The sequence below is a fragment of the Sardina pilchardus genome, chromosome 2 (assembly GCF_963854185.1).
Source record: "Sardina pilchardus chromosome 2, fSarPil1.1, whole genome shotgun sequence".
Classification (NCBI taxonomy): Eukaryota; Metazoa; Chordata; class Actinopteri; order Clupeiformes; family Clupeidae; genus Sardina; species Sardina pilchardus.
The window spans coordinates 22918328-22937707 of record NC_084995.1 but is presented as its reverse complement, the minus strand read 5'-3'; the positions used below and the strand labels follow the sequence as shown (position 1 = coordinate 22937707).

General features: G+C 50.2%; 1 protein-coding gene across 1 annotated transcript; it reads left to right on the top strand.

The window, feature by feature from the left end:
- Positions 1-13899: 13899 nt before the first annotated feature.
- LOC134101633 (leucine-rich repeat and immunoglobulin-like domain-containing nogo receptor-interacting protein 3) lies at positions 13900-17517 on the top strand. Its single transcript, XM_062555342.1, has 2 exons — positions 13900-14425; positions 15570-17517. Exons 1-2 carry the CDS (start codon positions 13913-13915, stop codon positions 16974-16976), a joined length of 1920 nt encoding a protein of 639 aa, XP_062411326.1. The 5' UTR covers positions 13900-13912; the 3' UTR covers positions 16977-17517.
- Positions 17518-19380: the final 1863 nt, after the last annotated feature.

Sequence of the window (19380 nt, the reverse complement as noted above, 5' to 3'; positions counted from 1 at the left end):
AGCTTTAGCGATTTCTCATTTGCTCTTGCAGAGTGGAAATGACAAACAGGTCAATTACAGTGTGCTGCAGAAGTTTTGTCCTGCATTTGTACAGGGAACACAGCGAACCAATTATTTTGCCACTGTTTTGCTCTGAAGTTTAGTCATTACAGGAGGCAACCAACATACTGAGCTTCAGTGCTTTCTCTTAGCTTAGAAGTGAGGAGCAGGAGTGTGCTTGGAGGGCAAATTTGCGCGTACGGACATGTGTTGTGGTGTGTGTGTGTGTGTGTGTGTGTGTGTGTGTGTGTGTGTGTGTGTGTGTGTGTGTGTGTGTGTGCGTGTGCGTGTGCGCGTGCCCGCGTGCCCGCGTGCGTGTGTGTGTGTGTGCGTGTGCGTGCGTGTGTGTGTGTGTGTGTATGTGTGTGTTTGTTTGGGTGTATGTGCGTGCGTGCACATGAACTTACGTCAGCATGCATGCTTTGTTTGTGTGTGTATGTTGAGAGTGTGCGTGTTTTGTAAGTGAGGGAGGGGGCGCGTGCATAGTCCGTATGCAATCATTACCCCCTGGGCTCTGTCCTTATGCTTTGTTGAGCAGATCGGCCATCGCTCCAAGCGTACCCCACACCCCACCACCACCACCACCCCCAACAGTCTGTCCTCATTTCCTTGGACGCTGTCCAAGTGATAGCCTCTACACGGGGCGAAACATTTTTCACTGTTTAATAATGCATGTTCTTTCCATGGCTATTGGGGGACCCAAACAAACTTCAGTTGATCAAGCGCAAGCACAGATTCCATTTTTAGCCCGCTTGCAAGCCGTAAACAGGAGACCCCCTGTCCCTTCGCCCACTTTCATCCCGGTCCAGTCCTCCCCTGCTTTTGATCCTGAGTCAGACGCCGACGAGGATGACTCCGAGGTCTGATTGGACGGAACCGTCCTTTGCTGGCAGACTGTTAGTCACTGCTGTTTGAAGTTTCCCTCGTCTTAGTTTTCTGACCCAGTTCTGGTCCAACTACAGTCACATCCATCTATAGTAGTAGTGAAGTGCTGAAGAGGGGACGCATGGCTCTGATGTGGCTGACAAAGGGTCAACAGGTGTCAGTGGTGTTGGTTGAGCGATATCTCTCCTACCTCATTCATTTTCTGAACTTAGGTGATTCTGTCCCTTTCCTGTCACTTCACACAGTCCAAACGTGGAGCTTTGTCATCGTACCCCTTTTTATCATCTCCTTCTTATGTTTTTAGTGTTTGATAATTCTCCTTCTCACTCTTAACACTACAGAGGGTGTCTTTAGAAAACTCTTGCTAGATCTAGTGTTAGGGATTTCAGCACCACGGACAGCGGTCCTGCCACATGTTTTCTTTACTCAAACTGTACGTAACAACGTAGTCACTAAGATGGGCAAAGGTTAGCAATTATGAGGTAGTAGGTTAGTGCATATGAGGTAGTAGGTTAGTGAGTATGAGGTAGTAGGTTAGTGAGTATGAGGTAGTAGGTTAATGAGTATGAGGTAGTAGCTTAGTGCATATGAGTAGTAGGTTAGTGAGTATGAGGTAGTAGGTTAGTGAGTATGAGGTAGTAGCTTAGTGCATATTAGGTAGTAGGTTAGTGAGTATGAGGTAGTAGCTTAGTGCATATTAGGTAGTAGGTTAGTGAGTATGAGGTAGTAGTTTAGTGCATATGAGGTAGTAGGTTAGTGAGTATGAGGTAGTAGCTTAGTGCATATTAGGTAGTAGGTTAATGAGTATGCGGTAGTAGCTTAGTGCATATGAGGTAGTAGGTTAGTGAGTATGAGGTAGTAGCTTAGTGAGTATGAGGTAGTGTAAGTCATAGTTCTAACCCAACTGTGTTGTTTACAGACAGTGAAAGGCCGGAGCACTGCTAGCTCTCGGCTCAGCGAATGATGGCACACTTGGCTGACACTTAGTGTGTGTGTGTGTGTGTGTGTGTGCTGGGTGCTGAAATGCTTCTGGCTGTCCTCTGCTTTATCTGCACTTCACATGAGGACTGAATTGCCGAGAGGAAGACTTAACCTACTGTTTATCCACCAACACACACAGCAGACAGACAGACAGACACCCACACACACACACACACACACACACACACACACACACACACACACACACACACACACAAAAACACTGATCAAAACACATAAAGAAAGATACATAAAATCACACAGTATATGCACATACTTATACACCCACACACACATACAGCCACCCACTCTCTCTCTCTCTCTCTCTCTCTCTCTCTCTCTCTCTCTCTCTCTCTCTCTCTCTCTCTCTCGCTCTCGCTCTCTCTCTCACACAGACCCAAACACAGACACACTCTTAAGATCTGGTTCCCTTTGCTAGTGTGTCCCTTTGGGAGGAAGCTAATGAAAGTGTAAAGCAGGAGTCAATGAGAGGGAGCTGAAGTGAGCTGAGTGTGTGTGATCACTAGTTACCCTCAGCGCTACGCTCTTTCCCCCGTCTGCCTCCTTTCCTGTTATTAATAAAGACCGTGCTATAAAACACACATCTACTGAATGTCATAAAGATGTGAGTGCGCTGAAACAGTGCTGAATATTAGCCACTGGAGCCTGATGAATTCATGAATATGTTCAGTCCTTTTGAATCGTTAAGCATCAACACACGGCAAGTCGTTCCAGCGCAGCAGCCCAGGAGTTGCCTGCTGTGAGTGCTGTGTCTGCGGGAGCTCTCCTGTGAGAACAGTGGAGCACCTCTGAAAGCTGGGCCCGTCCTCCTCCCTCCTCCCTCCCACACAACAGCCCGCTTCGTTTACGAGCTCTCACTGTTCAACTCCAAACTCTGCCGCTCTTGATTTTTTTTGGAGACTCGTTTCGCTCAAACGGAAAGATTTGTACACCTCCTCTCAAGCTGACACTCCTGCTTTCGATCAGCCGGCTTTTTTTTTTACACAGGCAGTTTTGCGTCGACGTGTCTGGTTGAACACAGCGGTGATGACAGCTGCGCATAAAGACGTAACAGCTCGGAGAGCTAATTTACTCAAGAGGTGAGTTGGTGGGCTTCACGGCGCTGCTCAATTTTAGCTTTGATTGATGGCCCGTGTGAATATTGATCAGCAATTAAACGAAAGGCAGCAGGTTTTTGTCTTCCTACCTTTAGTGGCTTTATTGATGCTCTTGACCTGAGTGGATGACACTCTTGTGTCTGGCATGTTAATGCCGCCTGGTGGGGCTTACTGAGTGGTGATGCTCCACATGAAATGAGATAAAAATTGAATTAATCCTGCTGTTGGCCACCAAACTTAGAGTAATTATTTAATCAAAGGAGAGACATCTGCCAAATGAAGATGGATGATTGATGAAATACGCATAATGAGATCGTGCTGGCTTTTTAAGCGGCACGAGTTTGGAGGAGGCAGAATCTCCCTTTCCTCCCGAACAGAACACGGAGACACTGACAGACAGTTACATAACAGCTCCTTGTCCTGTTCAGCAAGTGTGTGTGTGTGTGTGTGTGTGTGTGTATGAGTCTGTGTGCTTTGTCCCTTTCCTTGCTGAGGATGATCTCTCTTAAGGTTTTACAACGTGAGACATCAAGCACAGTGTTGAAGCATTACACACAACACACAGTGTGTGCATGCAAATTGGGTGACATATTTGAGGGTCTGTCACGTCCAGATTGCTGTGGGTGGATTTGGCGGCGCGCCCCAACTGCGTGGGTGTGCGAGAGTGGGTAGAGGGCAACGTCTGCTGCCCTCTGCCCCCGCATGCTCCGCGCTCGCGCTTTCCCGCCCGTCCCGTCCCGTGCCAGCCTTGCCAGCCTTGCCCGCGAGCTCAGCTCCGCTCCCTCGTCCTCGTTTGACTCGGCGGTGGCGAAGCAGCGCTCCGCCCGACGTGAGGAGATCCTCTCCGACAGGAAGGAAGTCTCACAGCTGAGCATCATCCCCCTCATGAGCGCCGGAGTGGAGAGACTCGGCGAGAAAAAGAGCCGCTCCCCTCACAGCCCTCCGAAAAAGAACCACTCCTCCTCCGCACGGCATCTGTTCCCTCCCGAGAGAATCTGATGTGCTGACGGAGGAACTTATTCTTTTTGTCTTGGATTTCAGTGACTTGTTCCGCCGTTTGAGAGGAGAGAGATCAAAGAGGTATTTCTTCAAGAGTTCTCCGGCACTGTTCTGTGATGATGATAAAAAGAGGAACACCTCAGCGTGTGCCATGCACAATATTTGTTGTTTCTGTAGCGCAGCTTCGCTTGCGTTTGCCAAGTATGCGTTGCGCACCCATAAATGTCAGTGATCATATTTTATGCCATCCTGACTTTTTTGGCTGTACAGTATAGTTACTCTCACGTCATTGGCATGTATTAGGGTGACAGAAACACTTCCAGTTTACTAAAAGTCTTCGTTAGAGTGATGGTCAACGGAACATCATGACATGTCAGAATGTCAATACGGTATCTGACCTGTCGCCACTGGGCACAGAATAACAGTGGCCCAGGCTCCGGTGGCGCTTCACCTTGACAGTGACGAAGGGGAAGTTAGCCACAGGAACGACATCTGTTGCCCCACACGGGGTGAGTGAATGATGGCCCGTGTCCACTGTGCTGCTCTCAGTCCTCTCTCTGGTGTCAACATGGACAGAGGGCGGACATTATTTAGAGAGAGAGAGAGAGAGATAGAGAGAGCAACCTAAAGTGAGTGAGAGAGCAAGATAAAGAGAGAGAGAGAGAGAAAGTGAGGGAGTGAGATACTGAGACAGAGAGAAGGTGAGTGATGTGGGAGGGAGTGAAAGAGTACAAGGGGGAGGGAGGGAATGATTCAGATGCTAAGAGATAGTGAAAAAGAAAGTGGTTGAGAAAAAGAGTGAGTGAGTGAGAGAGACAGCAAGTGTGTGAGAGAGAGAGAGCGAGTGAATGAGGAAATTAGTTAAAGGGAAGGAGGAGGGGTACAAGAGACTGTCTGGGCAGCATTAAGCCCTGTGTGTGATGTGTTAATTGAAGCAGGCTGACTCGTGCGAGGGGAGAAGGAGGGGGAGAGGACGTCTGCCTTTCCTGGCAGCTGCGCAGCCTGAGCCGACACCAGCCCCGCTGATCTCCACCTGTCACTCAGCCCCGGCTCCATCCTCCACGTAGAACACACTCCAGAGAGGGGCCGACAGGGGACACACAGGGGCCAACATGCTCCATAACAGCCACGAGAGTCACCTCAGGGGCCACCGAGGGGCCAATACACCCCCCAACAGACAGGAAAGTCACCTCCAGAACAGGTGGCAGGGAGCATGGGCACTTTGGATGATTTGGGAGGTTTTTTCTCAGGCCAGACCTCTTCTCTGAACCCAATGGCTTGGATGTAGGAAAGACATTGGATCCTACTCTTGTCTGTTAGTGCTGAAAGGATTTGTAGTCATTAAACAGATAGGACTTTTGTTTTTTTAGTCCACCTGACTAAAGATGCAGCGACTCACTCCTCCGATTTGTCCTCGCCTGCCCGATGGTCACTACGCCGCTGGCCAACTTACATAAATTATTCACTCAATGTCAGCAGCACAAGTTGAAATTTTAAAAACCAACCCCTGAGAGCTTATAAAAAAGGACTCTCTGTCTGTGTGCATCAACTCCTAGCCCTATCTATCCCCGACTCCACCTTACGGCACCCCAGACATCCTCTGACCCGCCGGGTGAGTTGGCGCTCCCAGGCGCGTGGCGTTCTCAGGCCGTGCCCAAGGGTGCCAGTTCATGTAGTGTGACTCAGAAGCCCGGTGACTCACACTGTGGTGGGGTGCCAGAGGTGATACACCTTATGTCATGGACAAAATGAAGGTTGAGCGATCCATCAACTTTTCATTTAAATCGCAATGTCAACTGATGCGATTAATTGCAGATTGCGAGAGTCACCCAGTCATTGATCGTGTTGCATTTATGGTTTTCAAATTCATCTCTAAATCCATTCGATTCATCCTCTGTTTGACAGACAGTCATGCTCAACACATCCAGCCTTTCGTCCATGAAAGGAACGAGACAGTGTTCAATTCAGTGGGCGACATGAATCACCCCTTTTGTTTTCTGCGCAGAAAGGAATATGCTGAAAGAATGTAAGTTTGGATGGCTAAAAATGTAATCGCATCTTACACGGCAAGTTTGTATGAAAGACGCTATGAAGTTTGATTGATTGAGCGAGTGATTGATTGAATGATACATCAGACCTTGTGCCCGTCTTCCAGATAGCGTAGACAGCTGGAGCACGTGGACACCAGGGGCATGAGGCCTGCCCCACGCTCACTCAGTCAGTCAGTCAGTCGCCGACGAGGGCTGTCTACCGAGGCACTCAGAGGCTGACGTTAATTAACAGGGCCTAATTGGCAGTCCTCTCTAAACGAGGCCTTTGAGCTTTTGGGGCCCAGACCTAATGGCCATGCTGCTAGTTAACTGGAGTCCTGGGAGAGAGAGAGATGGATCAGAGAGAGAAAGAGAGACAGAGAGAGGGAAAGAAAGCCTGAGAGAGACAGAGGGAGAGGCGGATAGAGAGACAGAGGGAGAGGCAGAGGAAGAGGGAGGCAGAGAGAGAGAAAGGCCGAGAGAGTAGACAGAGAGAGAGGCAGAAACACTCTTGTTACTTTGTGACAGGCGGGGAGTGAAAGCCTATTCACATAATAAACACAAGAGTGGATGAGGAGTTCGACCGAAGAGAATAGACCCTTCATCACATTTCTCCACTGTCTCATCCCATCACCCTTCTTCCTGTCCCCTCTTTTCTCTATTTTCGCTACTTTCCTATTTCTGTTTTTTTCCCCTTCTCAACCTCTCTTTCTGTTCCCCCTCTCATGTCTCTTTCTATCTGTCATGCTACGTTACTGTGACTGGCTTTCCTCATCTCTCTCTCACTTTTCCTCTCTCTCTCTCTTGCTCTGTTTCCCCCTCTCTTTATCTCTTTCTACAGTATCTCTCTCCCTCCATTTCTAGTGAGAGTGATGTGTGGAGGTGACTCTCTCTCTCTCTCTCTCTCTCTCTCTCTCTCTTGTGTGTGTGTGTGTGTGTGTGCTGTGTGTCCTTGACTGTGGCGGTGGTCCTTGGGCCGTGTTTGATTCATGCCGGGGCTGCCCACTGACCTGTGTTATGCTGCTCAGGGGAGAGGGGCCGCGGCCCGCTGGATAAATCACCCGGCTAGCCGACCGTCCCACACGGCCACTGGACACTCCGCTCCCCCCCTCTCCCCTCTCCCCTCTCCATCCTGATATTGTGATTGCACTCCTCTCACTGGTTCATCACCTCCATACTGTACTGTATGTGGGGCTCTCTCTCTCTCTCTCTCTCTCTCTCTCTCTCTCTCTCTCTCTCTCTCTCTCTCTCTCATGTATTCTCTCATTTCTCCTCCTTTCGTTGCCTGTTTACTCTCTCTCTCCTCTCATCCTCTTATCTTTTCTCTATCACTGGATTGCTCTCTCTGCTTCTGAGTATCTTCTCTCTGTCTTATCGTCTCAATCCACCCCCCCCACCCTTTCCACCCCCTGCTGTATCAGTTACAAAACTTTGTCTCTGTGTCTAAATCTTTTTGCTTTCCGAGACCTTCTGAAACTCCTTTCTCTCCACTTTCTTATCTGTCTTACTTACCCTCTCTCTCTTTCTCAGTCATTACCTCACTCCATCTCTACCTCCCCTCCTCTCTTTCCTTCCCTACCTCTCTATCCCTCTCTCCTTTTTCTCCCTCTCCTTCTCTCTCTCTCTCTCGCTGTCTTCATAGACAAATGGCCAGGCTGGGCCCCAGAAGTCCCTTGCCCAGTTCCAGCCTATGAGTGGTCAGAGTGCAGTGGACTGGGGCCCAGTCTCACATCTGCTGCTGCTGGAGAATGGGGGGTGGGGGGGTTGCTGAGGAGCAGCCAAAGGCTCAATCAGCTCATCCTTCCTCTCACAGCCAAGGCCCCAGACACACACACACACACACACACAAACATTTAACACACACACACACACACACACAAAAGCAAATACACACACACACACACACACACACACACACACACACACACACACACACACACACACACACACACACAGTTACAGTACACTGTGATCACAGTTGCTGTGAGAGTATTTAGATGACTGGGTCCATCTCATCTCTGCGTCCATCTGGTACTGAGAGAGCGAGAGACATACAACATGTGAAACATATGGCTTTATGTGTTAGTATATGCCACTTCAATGCTAGTGTGAGTGTGTGTGTGTGTGTGTGTGTGTGTGTGTGTGTGTGTGTGTGTGTGTGTATTTGTGTGTGTTTGGTTGTCTGTGAGATGAAGAGAGGGAGTGAACAGAGAATGGTGGCAGAGTGCAAAAGAGAGAGGGAAGGGATCAATTGAGGCAAGAGCCGTGTGACAGAGGATAAGAACGCTCATCTCCCTCGCTCTTCCTCTCTCTCAATCCCCCTTCTCCTCCTCCTCCTCCTCCTCTCCCATTCACTTTGTGTGGGTATAAAAAATGGCTGCTCCGACGGAATCAGTCGCCCTGAGGTCTGAGGGCTGATGACTGGGTGGCTGCATCATCATCTCCTGCATGTCACTCACCCTACCTAGCCTCGCTGATCCACATCCCCCCCCCCACCCCCCTCCTCAGGCCCAACTGCCTTGCTGTGGGAAGAGACTCACAGCCGCCGCCCCCCCTTCCTCTGGGTGGTGGTGGAGGGCGGCAGGTGATGAAGAAACACGCCCAAAGATGTGATGAATGCGTAAGCAGCAGCAGCAACAGCAACAGCAACAGCATCAGCATCAGCAACAGCATCAGCATCAGCATCGGCGGGAGCTCCATCAGTATGGAGGCATTCTGTGTTGTGACTGTATGAGAGCACTGAGGGCTCCAGTCCTCAGCTCCTCTCTGGCCTCATGGCTGTGGAGCTGGGCACAGAACATTAGCACTGTCAGGGAGAGATGACAAGACAGGCAGGCGGAGGAAGAGAGAGATGGTGTGTGTGTGTATGAAATTCAGTGGGCACAGTTTGGTGTGTGTGTGTGTGTGTGTGTGTGTGTGTGTGTGTGTGTGTGTGTGTGTGTGTTGGGGGCGGGGGGTTGGCAGGCTTTTCTGTGGTGGGAGGAATATTTAATTGGATAATAAGTGACTTTAAGATGTGGCTACTAGCCATGCTTTTAAAGCTTTAGTTTTTTTTAATGGTTCTTCTCCAATCCAAGTTGCCTGTCGACTTGCCGTTTACTTTCCCCAGCCAAGTCAATGCTGTTACCTGGTTTCTCTTGTCCATCTGTGGTATGTCCAAGCCACTTTGCCTGGATTGCTTTAGTAGTATCTTCATTTGAAATAGCACTTCCTGAAGTTGATCTTCATAACTATTCTGATACATTCTGAACTAATGTCTCAGGTTTCTTTGCATGGAGTTTGTGAACTTCTCCACATCTTAATATTTATTTTATCAATCTATTTGAACACAGCTAGTTCATTACTGGTGCTGTTAATCCACTCTGGCTGTTAATCCTGCTGTGAATGACCTTGAACTTTCCCTCATTTGTTCTGAGTCCGGCCTCTTTGATCTTGCTGCTGTAATCTGTTTTTGCATAAGTTAAACATGATGGAGATAGCAATACTCTCATCAAACACAGATCTTCTGATGTGCTTGTGCCTGTGTCTGGGTTCATAACCAAAGCTGTGACTAACGAGATGATGAACTCAGACATGACACATCCTCGTTTGACACTAGTCGTAACATTCTGAGCTATTTTGATTCCATGTTTTCATTAATCACTGCACATGGTGTCTCTGTATATATTACACTTTGACACTTTGACCGTAAATTAGTTGAGTTTCAGAGTAATCCTATGTTGTCTCTATATTACTGTAGTAGACACAAAGGTAAGGGAGAAGTAGATGTAGATGTGTAGACAGGCTAGGAGAGATATGGAAAAGCTGTCTATTTTGCATAAGTATCGAGCAAACAATGGAATGGTGATATCTGGAGAAGCTTCACCTGTTTCTCCTTGAAACCTTCCCTCCACCTCTGTGTAACATCAGACCATACAGCTGATCCAGTTTGGAATATCAGACAGGACAAGATCATCAGACTTAAAATCAAACTTTCAGGTGTGAATGACAACTTTTGCATCTTGCACAATTTTCAAGTACACATCTTGCACAAGAGGAATTGATGTGGAGACATTGTTGATGTCTGAAAACCCCTTGAATGGTGCAATACACGCACAGAATTGTAATTTTCTATGACTGGGTGATGAATTCATTTAATTAGCATTTGATTAATTCATACATTATGCTGTGTTAATTAAACACATTATAGCAGATCTAATGAATGTGATTAGCATATAGCATGAGTTAATAATTCACAGGTGTTATTACGCACTGATGGAAATGATCTGTCGAGGGGTGAAATATTTGTGTATATCGGTGCTGCAACCAGTGGAACTTCTCCGATTTATCAACACTGTCGGGTAAATCAGTTTTTTAAAACAGTGAAAAACTTTCAAGCCGTCTTTGAAACCTCTCGAGATACTACCAGGCAAACAAGGGAAATTTGCTGATCAATGACTCCATACTCTTCCTACGTATCCCAATTACCGATAGCCATCGCCCCCACAAACCCAGTGTGGCCTCCGTTGGCTTTCGGGTCAGACCTCATTTTCTTCTTCCCCACCCACAGAATTTGCTTTGGGATTAATTATCACTTTTTCTGTGTAAGTACTGTTCCCACTGTCTTGATACTTTAATTGAAGCTGGAGGATCCTCTGCTACAGGGATGCTGTTTAGTGAGTACCAGCCCCGGTGTGTTTGGTTGCCCTGCGTCGCCCTACATATGCGCACTGGGATGACTGGCACCGTGTTACCGTGGCAGCCAGTGGGCATGTGGAAGACAGAGAGAGAAGGAGAGAGGGAGCGAGAGGAAAGAGAAGAGTTATTAAATGGAGAGAATGTGTGTGTGTGTGTGTGTGTGTGTGTGTGTGTGTGTGTGTGTATGTATGGAAAGTGTGAAAGAGAGAGAAAGGGTGATAAATTAGGTGAGAGTTACAGGCGGAGATAGATAAATTGAGAGAGTATGCACGCACAGAGAGATAAATAAATCAAAGGGCATCTGTGTGTGTGTGAGTGTGAGACAGAGAGAGAAGAGACGGAGAGAAAGAGATAGATGGATAGATATACAGAGTGACTCATCCCGTATCTAAGTGCCAGAGCACACCACGCACCCCATCCCTCAACTGCCTCTGGACTGACCCAATTAAACGATTCTACCCACCAAAGCCAGACCATGGATCTCTTAACCCCCCCCTGACAAACAGCTGACTCCAGGATCCATCTGCTCCCGGGCCTCACCGGTACCAGAACCGCGCCGAATCGGGCCGGCACTCAGCTGTGAGTTAGGCCACAGGCCCAGATGACATTCTCTCTCTCTCTCTCGCCCGCTCTCTCTCTCGCTCTCTCTCGGCTCAAAGTTTGGCCCGAGGTGTATGTGGTGACTCAAGCCCTGTGTGAGTCCCCTTGAGCCGCGCATAATGAAATCATTCAGATATTTGCATTATTATCGTGGTTATTATTCTAACACTGACCTAAAAAAACTCGCCCGATCTCTTCTGGGAAGTCAGTAAGTATACAGACAGGAACAGCAGGCAGCCGGCGTGTCGGCGTGCCGAATCCGAAGCCCTGCGCCGTTGGCGGCATATGCTCAGCCGCGGTGCTTTTTCCCCGGCACAGACTGCGCCGGATACCTCAGATGATCTCCTCGGGTCTCCAGGGGCCACAGCACCTGTTCTGAACACAGCTTCAAACACCTGACACGCTTAGATTAGACGAGATGGGTTCTTAGCCAAGCAGATTGGATATGCAAACATGTGGGCGTCGGGCAGGTGAGCTGCACACACACACAAACACACACACACACACATACACACACACACACACACACAAGGTGTTCTGATTATGAGCTCTGATGGACAATGCCCAGATGGAGAAAGATGAGTGGACTCTCGTCACTGTTGGTTAGTTTCATCTGTCTGCTGTTAGAAAGCTAAAAGAGATCCTCTGTCAGTTGAAACATCCTTAGTAGGGTCATTGTGTTCTACAGTAGATCTGGCCATAATGTGGAACAGACCAGCACCGGATGCTGTCTGAGATCCACGCCAACCCATATCAGAACCAGATCTGTCTCAGAGTGATAGGGTCTAAACGTCCGCACTTCACTGAGGTGTCTGGTTCTAGACTGCTCGGAGGCTTAGAACCATCTTGGTATTAGAAGCACACATTTTAGGAGGATCTACCACTGTCACGCAGACAAAAGAACAACAACACAACAAAAGAGCGAGAGAGAGAAGTAAAGGAGAATGATATCAGCAGTGGAGTGGGAAAACTGCGTAAAGCCCTCGATTGAAGCCATTTAGCGGTTGCCTGGCGGCTGTGTTCCGAGGCTCATTAGTGGCTGGTTAGGTAATGGACCTGGTGAACCCTGTGATGGCGGGAGGTTAAGACGCGCCGTGTTGATTGGGCCTGTTGAGCGGCCGGTGCTCCTGTCTCTCCTGGCGTCTGCGTTGGCGTTACGTAACGGAGAACGGGAGAGGAGGGCAGACAGGCAGTGAGTACGGTAGCCGTGATGGCTCTCTCTCTCTCTCTCTCTCTCTCTCTCTCTCTGTGAGTGTGTGTTTGTGTTTGGGGAGTGGGGGAAGAGGGGTGGGTACATGCAAACACTCACAGATGGCACACATATACACATGAAGATGCACACATATAAGCAGAAAGATACACACACACACACACACACACACACATACATACACAGACAAACACGGTTACTCAGTGCAGGGTTTGCAGACAGACTCGGTTCGTCTCTGACTACTGCAGCAGTATAGTCACAACGCCACAACGAATCTATTGCTTTTAATGTGCTTAAAGTGGAATCTACCACACACACACACACACACACTTCAGATCTTTCAGGTATTTCAGGAATGGTTTCCAGGCAAAAGTCTCCTGTCTCCTTGAATCATCTCGTTTGGCTTCCGTTTGATGTGTGTGCTGTGCAGTGGTGTGAAAAGGTAGCACATGGTGCTGCTGGAGACGCATCATCAGCGAGCGCAAATCACTTGTGAACCCCTCACGCGTGTGATGCTCCGCTGGTGCAAACATTCACACACGACGCACACTCGCTTAAAGGCACGGCAAGGTTTTATTGGCTACAGTCACACATGAGTGTTCTTAATGGGGTACTGTGGATGGATGTGAGGGTTCTGTGAACTGGATAGATGGCACGTTATAACGGCGCAGTATGGTAACCTAGACAAGGGGCTCTGATGTGGCAGGAACAATTTCATTCTGCGGGAGCGCAGATGTTCTCTGCTCTCTTCCCTTCCCCCATCTCTCTCTCTCTCTCCCTGCATTAACTCTCTCCATCTCTCTCTCCCTGAGTTAACTCTCCATCTCTCTCTCTCCTTGTGTTAACCCTCTCTCTCTCCCTGCATTAACTCTCTCTATCTCTCTCTCCTTGTGTTAACCCTCTCTCTCTCCCTGTACTCTTCCCTCTCTCCCTGAACGTGACCGTTTCTCCTCTCCCCTTATCACCCTGACAATGCGCTCATTCTTCCCTTCCATATCTCTTCCCTCCCCCCCTCTCACTCGTTTTCCCCCCTCATGCCTTCCTCTCCACTCTTTCCCTGCTCTCTGCGTCCTTCACAGTCCACCCATCCCCCTCTCCACTGTTCCCTTCTGCTCTCCCAGTCCTCCCCCCTCTCTCTCTCTCTATCCTCCCATCTCTGACATTTGCATTGCACACTGCTCTTTTCCCCCTCTAACTCACAATGGGCCTTTAATGCACTAACGTCTGAAGAAGTTTTAATGTAAGATTTTAATGTTTCTCTCTCTTTCTCTTTCTCTCTATCGCTCTCTCTCTCTCTCTCTCTCTCTCTCTCTCAGGTCAGTGGTGCGGTGATCCGCTCCGACTGAGTGGGCCCTGAGCAGCGCGTGCCAGGCATGGCGGGCACGGCGAGGCCGGCCTGGTCCCCGGCGATGGCGACGTCGCTGGCGGCGACCGTCCTCCCTCCGCTGCTGCTGCTGCTGCTGCTGGCGGCCGCCCCCTCGTGCCAGGGCTGCCCGCCGCGCTGCGAGTGCGCCGCCCAGCTGCGCTCCGTCTCGTGCCAGCGCCGCCGCCTGTCCGGCGTGCCCGAGGGCATCCCCACGGAGACCCGGCTGCTGGACCTCAGCCGCAACCGCCTGCGCTGGGTGGCGCCGGGCGAGCTGGCGCCGTACCCGCGGCTGGAGGAGCTGGACCTGAGCGAGAACCTCATCGCCACGCTGGAGCCCAACGCCTTCGCCAGCCTGCAGAGCCTGCGCGTGCTGCGTCTGCGCGCCAACCAGCTCAAGCTGGTGCCCATGGGCGCCTTCGCCAAGCTGGGCAACCTCACCACGCTGGACCTGAGCGAGAACAAGATGGTCATCCTGCTGGACTACACCTTCCAGGACCTGCACAGCCTGCGCAACCTGGAGGTGGGTACCTGGCATGGAGGGAGGATGGATAAATGGATGGATAAATGGATGGATAGATGGATGGATAGATGGATGGATGCATAGATGGATGGATGGATGGATGGATGGATGGATGCCTGGATGGATGGATGCATGGATGGATGGATGAATGGATGAATGGATAAATGCATAGATGGATGGATGAATGGATAAATGCATAGATGGATGGATGGATGGATGAATGGATAAATGCATAGATGGATGGATGGATGGATGAATGGATAAATGCATAGATGGATGGATGGATGGATGGATGGGTGGATGGGTGGGTAAATACATAGAGGTGGATGGAAGGATGAATGTTATAGATAGATAGATGGATGCATGATGGATGGATGGGTGACTGTGTAGGTGGATGGATAGGTGACTGTGTAGGTGGATGGATGGGTGACTGTGTAGGTGGATGTATGGATAAATGGATGGGTGGGTAGATGCATAGATAGAGGAGTAGATGGTCAGTGATTGATTTCCTTACGGACGACTGAATAAAAGGATCAGGCCCCAAAGGAGGACGGAGAACAAGATTTCAGTGGTGAGACATAATCAATACAGACAACAGTGTGAAATGTGCTCAGTGAAATTATACATAGAACAGTATGAGCATAAAAAAGCGATCAATAGCTGCTCAGATATGTGCATTGTGTTATGTAAGCCAATGAATGTATTACATTTATTGATGGAAGCTTCTAGGTTCCTTTAGCTGGAGTGGGTGGGAATGGACTTGTCTGCATTTGTGAGTTATCTCAGGCTGAATACAATGTGTTTTCTGCAAATGTGTATGCACTGCAGCCCCCATATCTGCGGACCTAGTATTGTGGAAATAGGTGTAGGAAAAAGGTGTAGGAAAAAGGGGTTCCACTGTATCGAGGAAAAAGGGGTTCCACTTTATCATGGGAATTGGGGTTCCACTGTATCATGAGAATGGGGGTTCCACTGTATCATGGAAATTGGGGTTCCACTATATGATAGAAATGGGGGTTCCACTGTATCATGGAAATTGGGGTTCCACTATATGATAGAAATGGGGGTTCCACTGTACTCAAATCAAATTGCTCATCCAGTTCCTGAGTCAGTGATTTTGTTTGCATTCTCTTTTTCACATCAGGTGGGAGACAATGACTTGGTCTACATCTCCCACAAGGCGTTCACTGGCCTCCTGGCGTTGGAGGACCTGACCATCGCCCGGTGCAACCTGACGTCCATCTCGGGCCAGACGCTGTCCTACCTGCGCAGCCTGGTCACGCTGCGTCTGCGCCACCTGAGCATCACGGCGCTGGAGGACCAGAACTTCCGCAAGCTGTCGGCGCTGCGCGGCCTGGAGATCGACAGCTGGCCGTACCTGGAGTACATCTCGCCGCTCAGCTTCCAGGGCCTCAACCTGTCCTGGCTGTCCATCACCAACACCAACATCACCAGCGTGCCCTCGGCGTCCTTCCGCAACATGGCGCACCTGACGGCGCTCAACCTCTCCTACAACCCCATCCAGACGCTGGAGCCCTGGGCCTTCCGCGAGCTGCTGCGGCTCAAGGAGCTGCACATGGTCAGCACGGGCCTGCTGACGGTGGAGCCGCACGCGCTGGCCGGCCTGCGGCAGCTGCGGCTGCTCAACCTGTCGTCCAACGAGCTGGTGACGCTGGAGGAGGGCGCCTTCCACTCGGTCAACAGCCTGGAGACGCTGCGGGTGGACGGCAACCCGCTGGCGTGCGACTGCCGCCTGCTGTGGATCCTGCAGCGCCGGCGCACGCTCAACTTCGACGGCCGCGCGCCGGTCTGCGCCGGCCCCGCCGAGGTGCGCGGCACGGTGCTGAGCAACTTCGCCGACTCGGCGCTCTTCGACTACTTCACGTGCCAGAAGCCGCGCATCCGCAACCGCAAGCTGCAGCAGGTGACGGCGCGCGAGGGCCAGCCCGTCTCCTTCCTGTGCCACGCCGAGGGCGAGCCGGTGCCCGCCATCGTCTGGATCTCGCCGCAGCGCCGCCGCATCGCGCCCAAGACCGGTGCGGGCGGGGCGGCGGGCGGAGGCGGCAACGGCCGCGTGGTGGTGCTGCCCGGCGGCACGCTGGAGATCCGCTACGCGCAGGTGACCGACAGCGGCACCTACATCTGCATCGCCAGCAACGCCGGCGGCAACGACACCTACTTCGCCACGCTGACCGTGCGCGGCGGCGGCATGGGCATGGGCCTGGGCGGCATGCCCGCCCTGGACCCGGCGCTCTTCGCCAACCGCTCGCTCTACTACTCCGGCGAGCTCAACGACACCAACTTCAACGGCACGCGTGTCTTCCTCAAGTTCACGCTGGACCTCACCACCATCCTGGTGTCCACCGCCATGGGCTGCATCACCTTCCTGGGCGTGGTGCTCTTCTGCTTCCTGTTGTTGTTTGTGTGGAGCCGCGGGCGCGGCCAGCGGAGGAACAACTTCACCGTGGAGTACTCCTTCCGCAAGGGCGACGGGGGCGCCACGAGCGGCGGACAGGGAGGGGCTCGCAAGTTCAATATGAAAATGATATGAAACAACGCAGCCAGGGGCCCTACGGGAGATGCCTGAAAGACAACCCAACAACACGCACACACACAGCGCTCAGAGAGAAAAAGAAAGAAAGAAAGAAAGAAAGAAAAAAAGAAAGATAATGTTTAAAAAATAAAATTCAGACAACAAAGTTCAAATCTTTCGATTCGATCTTTCTTTCTTCTGTAGCAGATTGGTAATGGTTAGATGACCTTGATCTCGCTGTCTCTTGGTTTGATTCGTTCCCTCTCAGCTTGTGGTATGAGTGCAGATTTAACACGGCGATAAAGCCACACGGTTGGTTTTTTTTCCATCCTCTCCGTAGCCTTCTGAGTTCAGCCTCACCATTCTTCAAGATAAAGGCTTTAATGAAAAACAAAGTGAAAGACAGGAACATCTCAGTAATCTTCCGATCGCTGCCTCGTGGTGCTGTGAGGCATTGGCAGCCTTGTTCCTCTTCATCATTTTTTTTTTTTACCATCAGAGAGGAGAGGACAAAATAAATGCCCAATCTTCTGGCGACAGAATGTTCTGGTGGTGATGAAAAGCTCAGGGTTTAGGACCTAAATGAGATAGAGGCACAGGGCTGCCAATCATACACAGCAACCACTTCCTGTTTTTCTGTAGAGAGAGCTAGAGCTTGAAACACTTTAGGCTTTAAATGAATGCTTATTTTTAATATTGATAAGATTTTAATCTATCAAATTTCAGTGATTAAACTGCAGTGACCCACTGAATACTTTTCATGAATAGAATATTTCAGAAATGACTTATTTCGAGATATACGCCACAGCTGAATGAAGAGAAACAGAGAGAGAGACAGTTTTGAGACAAGGCCCAAAAAATTGGAGACAGTCGAGAGGAAAAAAACTTAACAAAAGGCAACTGAACCATTCTTAGCACTCTATTTGATTCCAAGAAGAAAATTGGGTCATCCACCTGCAGTCAAGCACTGCTGAAAAGCAATCGATTTAGAGACAGGAAAAAAAAAAGGCGGGAAAAAAAAGGGAAAGGCAAACGGTGAGTCACACTGTTTGCCTGGATGAGACTGGCACACACAGACACACACAAGAGTGTGTGTGAGTGTGTGTGTGTGTGTGTGTGTGTGTCTATCTCACTCCTCCACCGCCGCCGCCACTGCTGCTACTGATACTGAGAGCTGTGTGAGTTGGGACATGCACACTGGCCGCACTCGTTACATAGAGACCGCGGGAGGCAGGGAGGAGGGGCCAGCAGCAGCAGCGCGGGAGAGAGGCCCGGGTGGTTTGGCTACGGACGTCAAGCCTGACCTCCGACCCCAAACCCCCCCCCCCACAAGCCCCCTCACCGTGCTGCCCCGTTACCCGCCTCCCTGCCTCCCGTGTTTATGGGATGCCCAGCGCAGTGGACGTTTTAGAGGAGGAGGTTTGGGGCAGAGTGGACGGAGGGAGAGGTCAAAGTAAATATGCTCTCTCTCTCTCTCTCGGGACGCTCGCTTCTCCAGACCGCCTCCATTTATGCCGCTGCTGCCGCTGGGCTAGCCCTGACCGCCAGCTAGCCTTCATGGGGGGAGGCAGCGTGGGAGTCAGGGACAAAATCTATTCACACACACACACACACACACACACACACACACACACACACAGATACACATACCCATATAGACACACACACACAAACACACACACTCTCCACGGTCACGCTGAGAAGGTGACCGGTCTAAGCCATATGCATGCTTTAGGAGGAGCCGGAGCAGGACACAGAGAATAGCTCTCACTTCAGGGACCATTTAACTGGAGCAGAACATGGTGCTGTGCACACACACAGAGGGGCCCAGAGTTCACACAGGAGTTTTTAAAAAAAGCTGCATGCAGCCACTTTAGTTTGACCTTCACTTGACCTCCGCTCCGCAATTCATTTCATAAGCACGCCGCTCTACTGAACACTGAATGTTAATGGCAGCAAAGTCGTTCATATTTATGGTTATTATTCCTGCCCAACTAAACATGCAGTGGCTTAGTTAGGCTCACACACACACACACACACACACACACACACACACACACACACACACACAATTCAGCACCAACAAGACAGGCACCTCTCACTCTACATTGCCACATTGTCTCCATGGCGGCCAGTGTGGGAAGAGTCTTTGCTTCTCCTACCCAGTTCTTTCCCCCCCAGACTTCCCGTACCCCCCCTTTCCCCAACTGGGTCTCATGACGAGGGAGGGGTCCCTGGCTGGTGACTTCGACTGTAAATGACTAAATTGTGATGTGTCCACCCACCCCATTTGTGTATTTGACTGTAAAAGGTATCCTCCTTTTGTTGCTTTTAAAAATACCTTCCCTGTAACCTACTTTTTTTTTGCTTAGTTTAGACTATTATTTTTGCCTTTTCTTTTTTCTTTTCCTTTCTTTTAGTG

Bases quoted from the DNA above. Each gene is read 5' to 3' on its own strand.
- LOC134101633 (XM_062555342.1), top strand. From the start codon at position 13,913: ATGGCGGGCACGGCGAGGCCGGCCTGGTCCCCGGCGATGGCGACGTCG. The intron at 14,426-15,569 runs GTGGGTACCTGG...TTTTCACATCAG, and splicing joins ACAGCCTGCGCAACCTGGAG to GTGGGAGACAATGACTTGGT.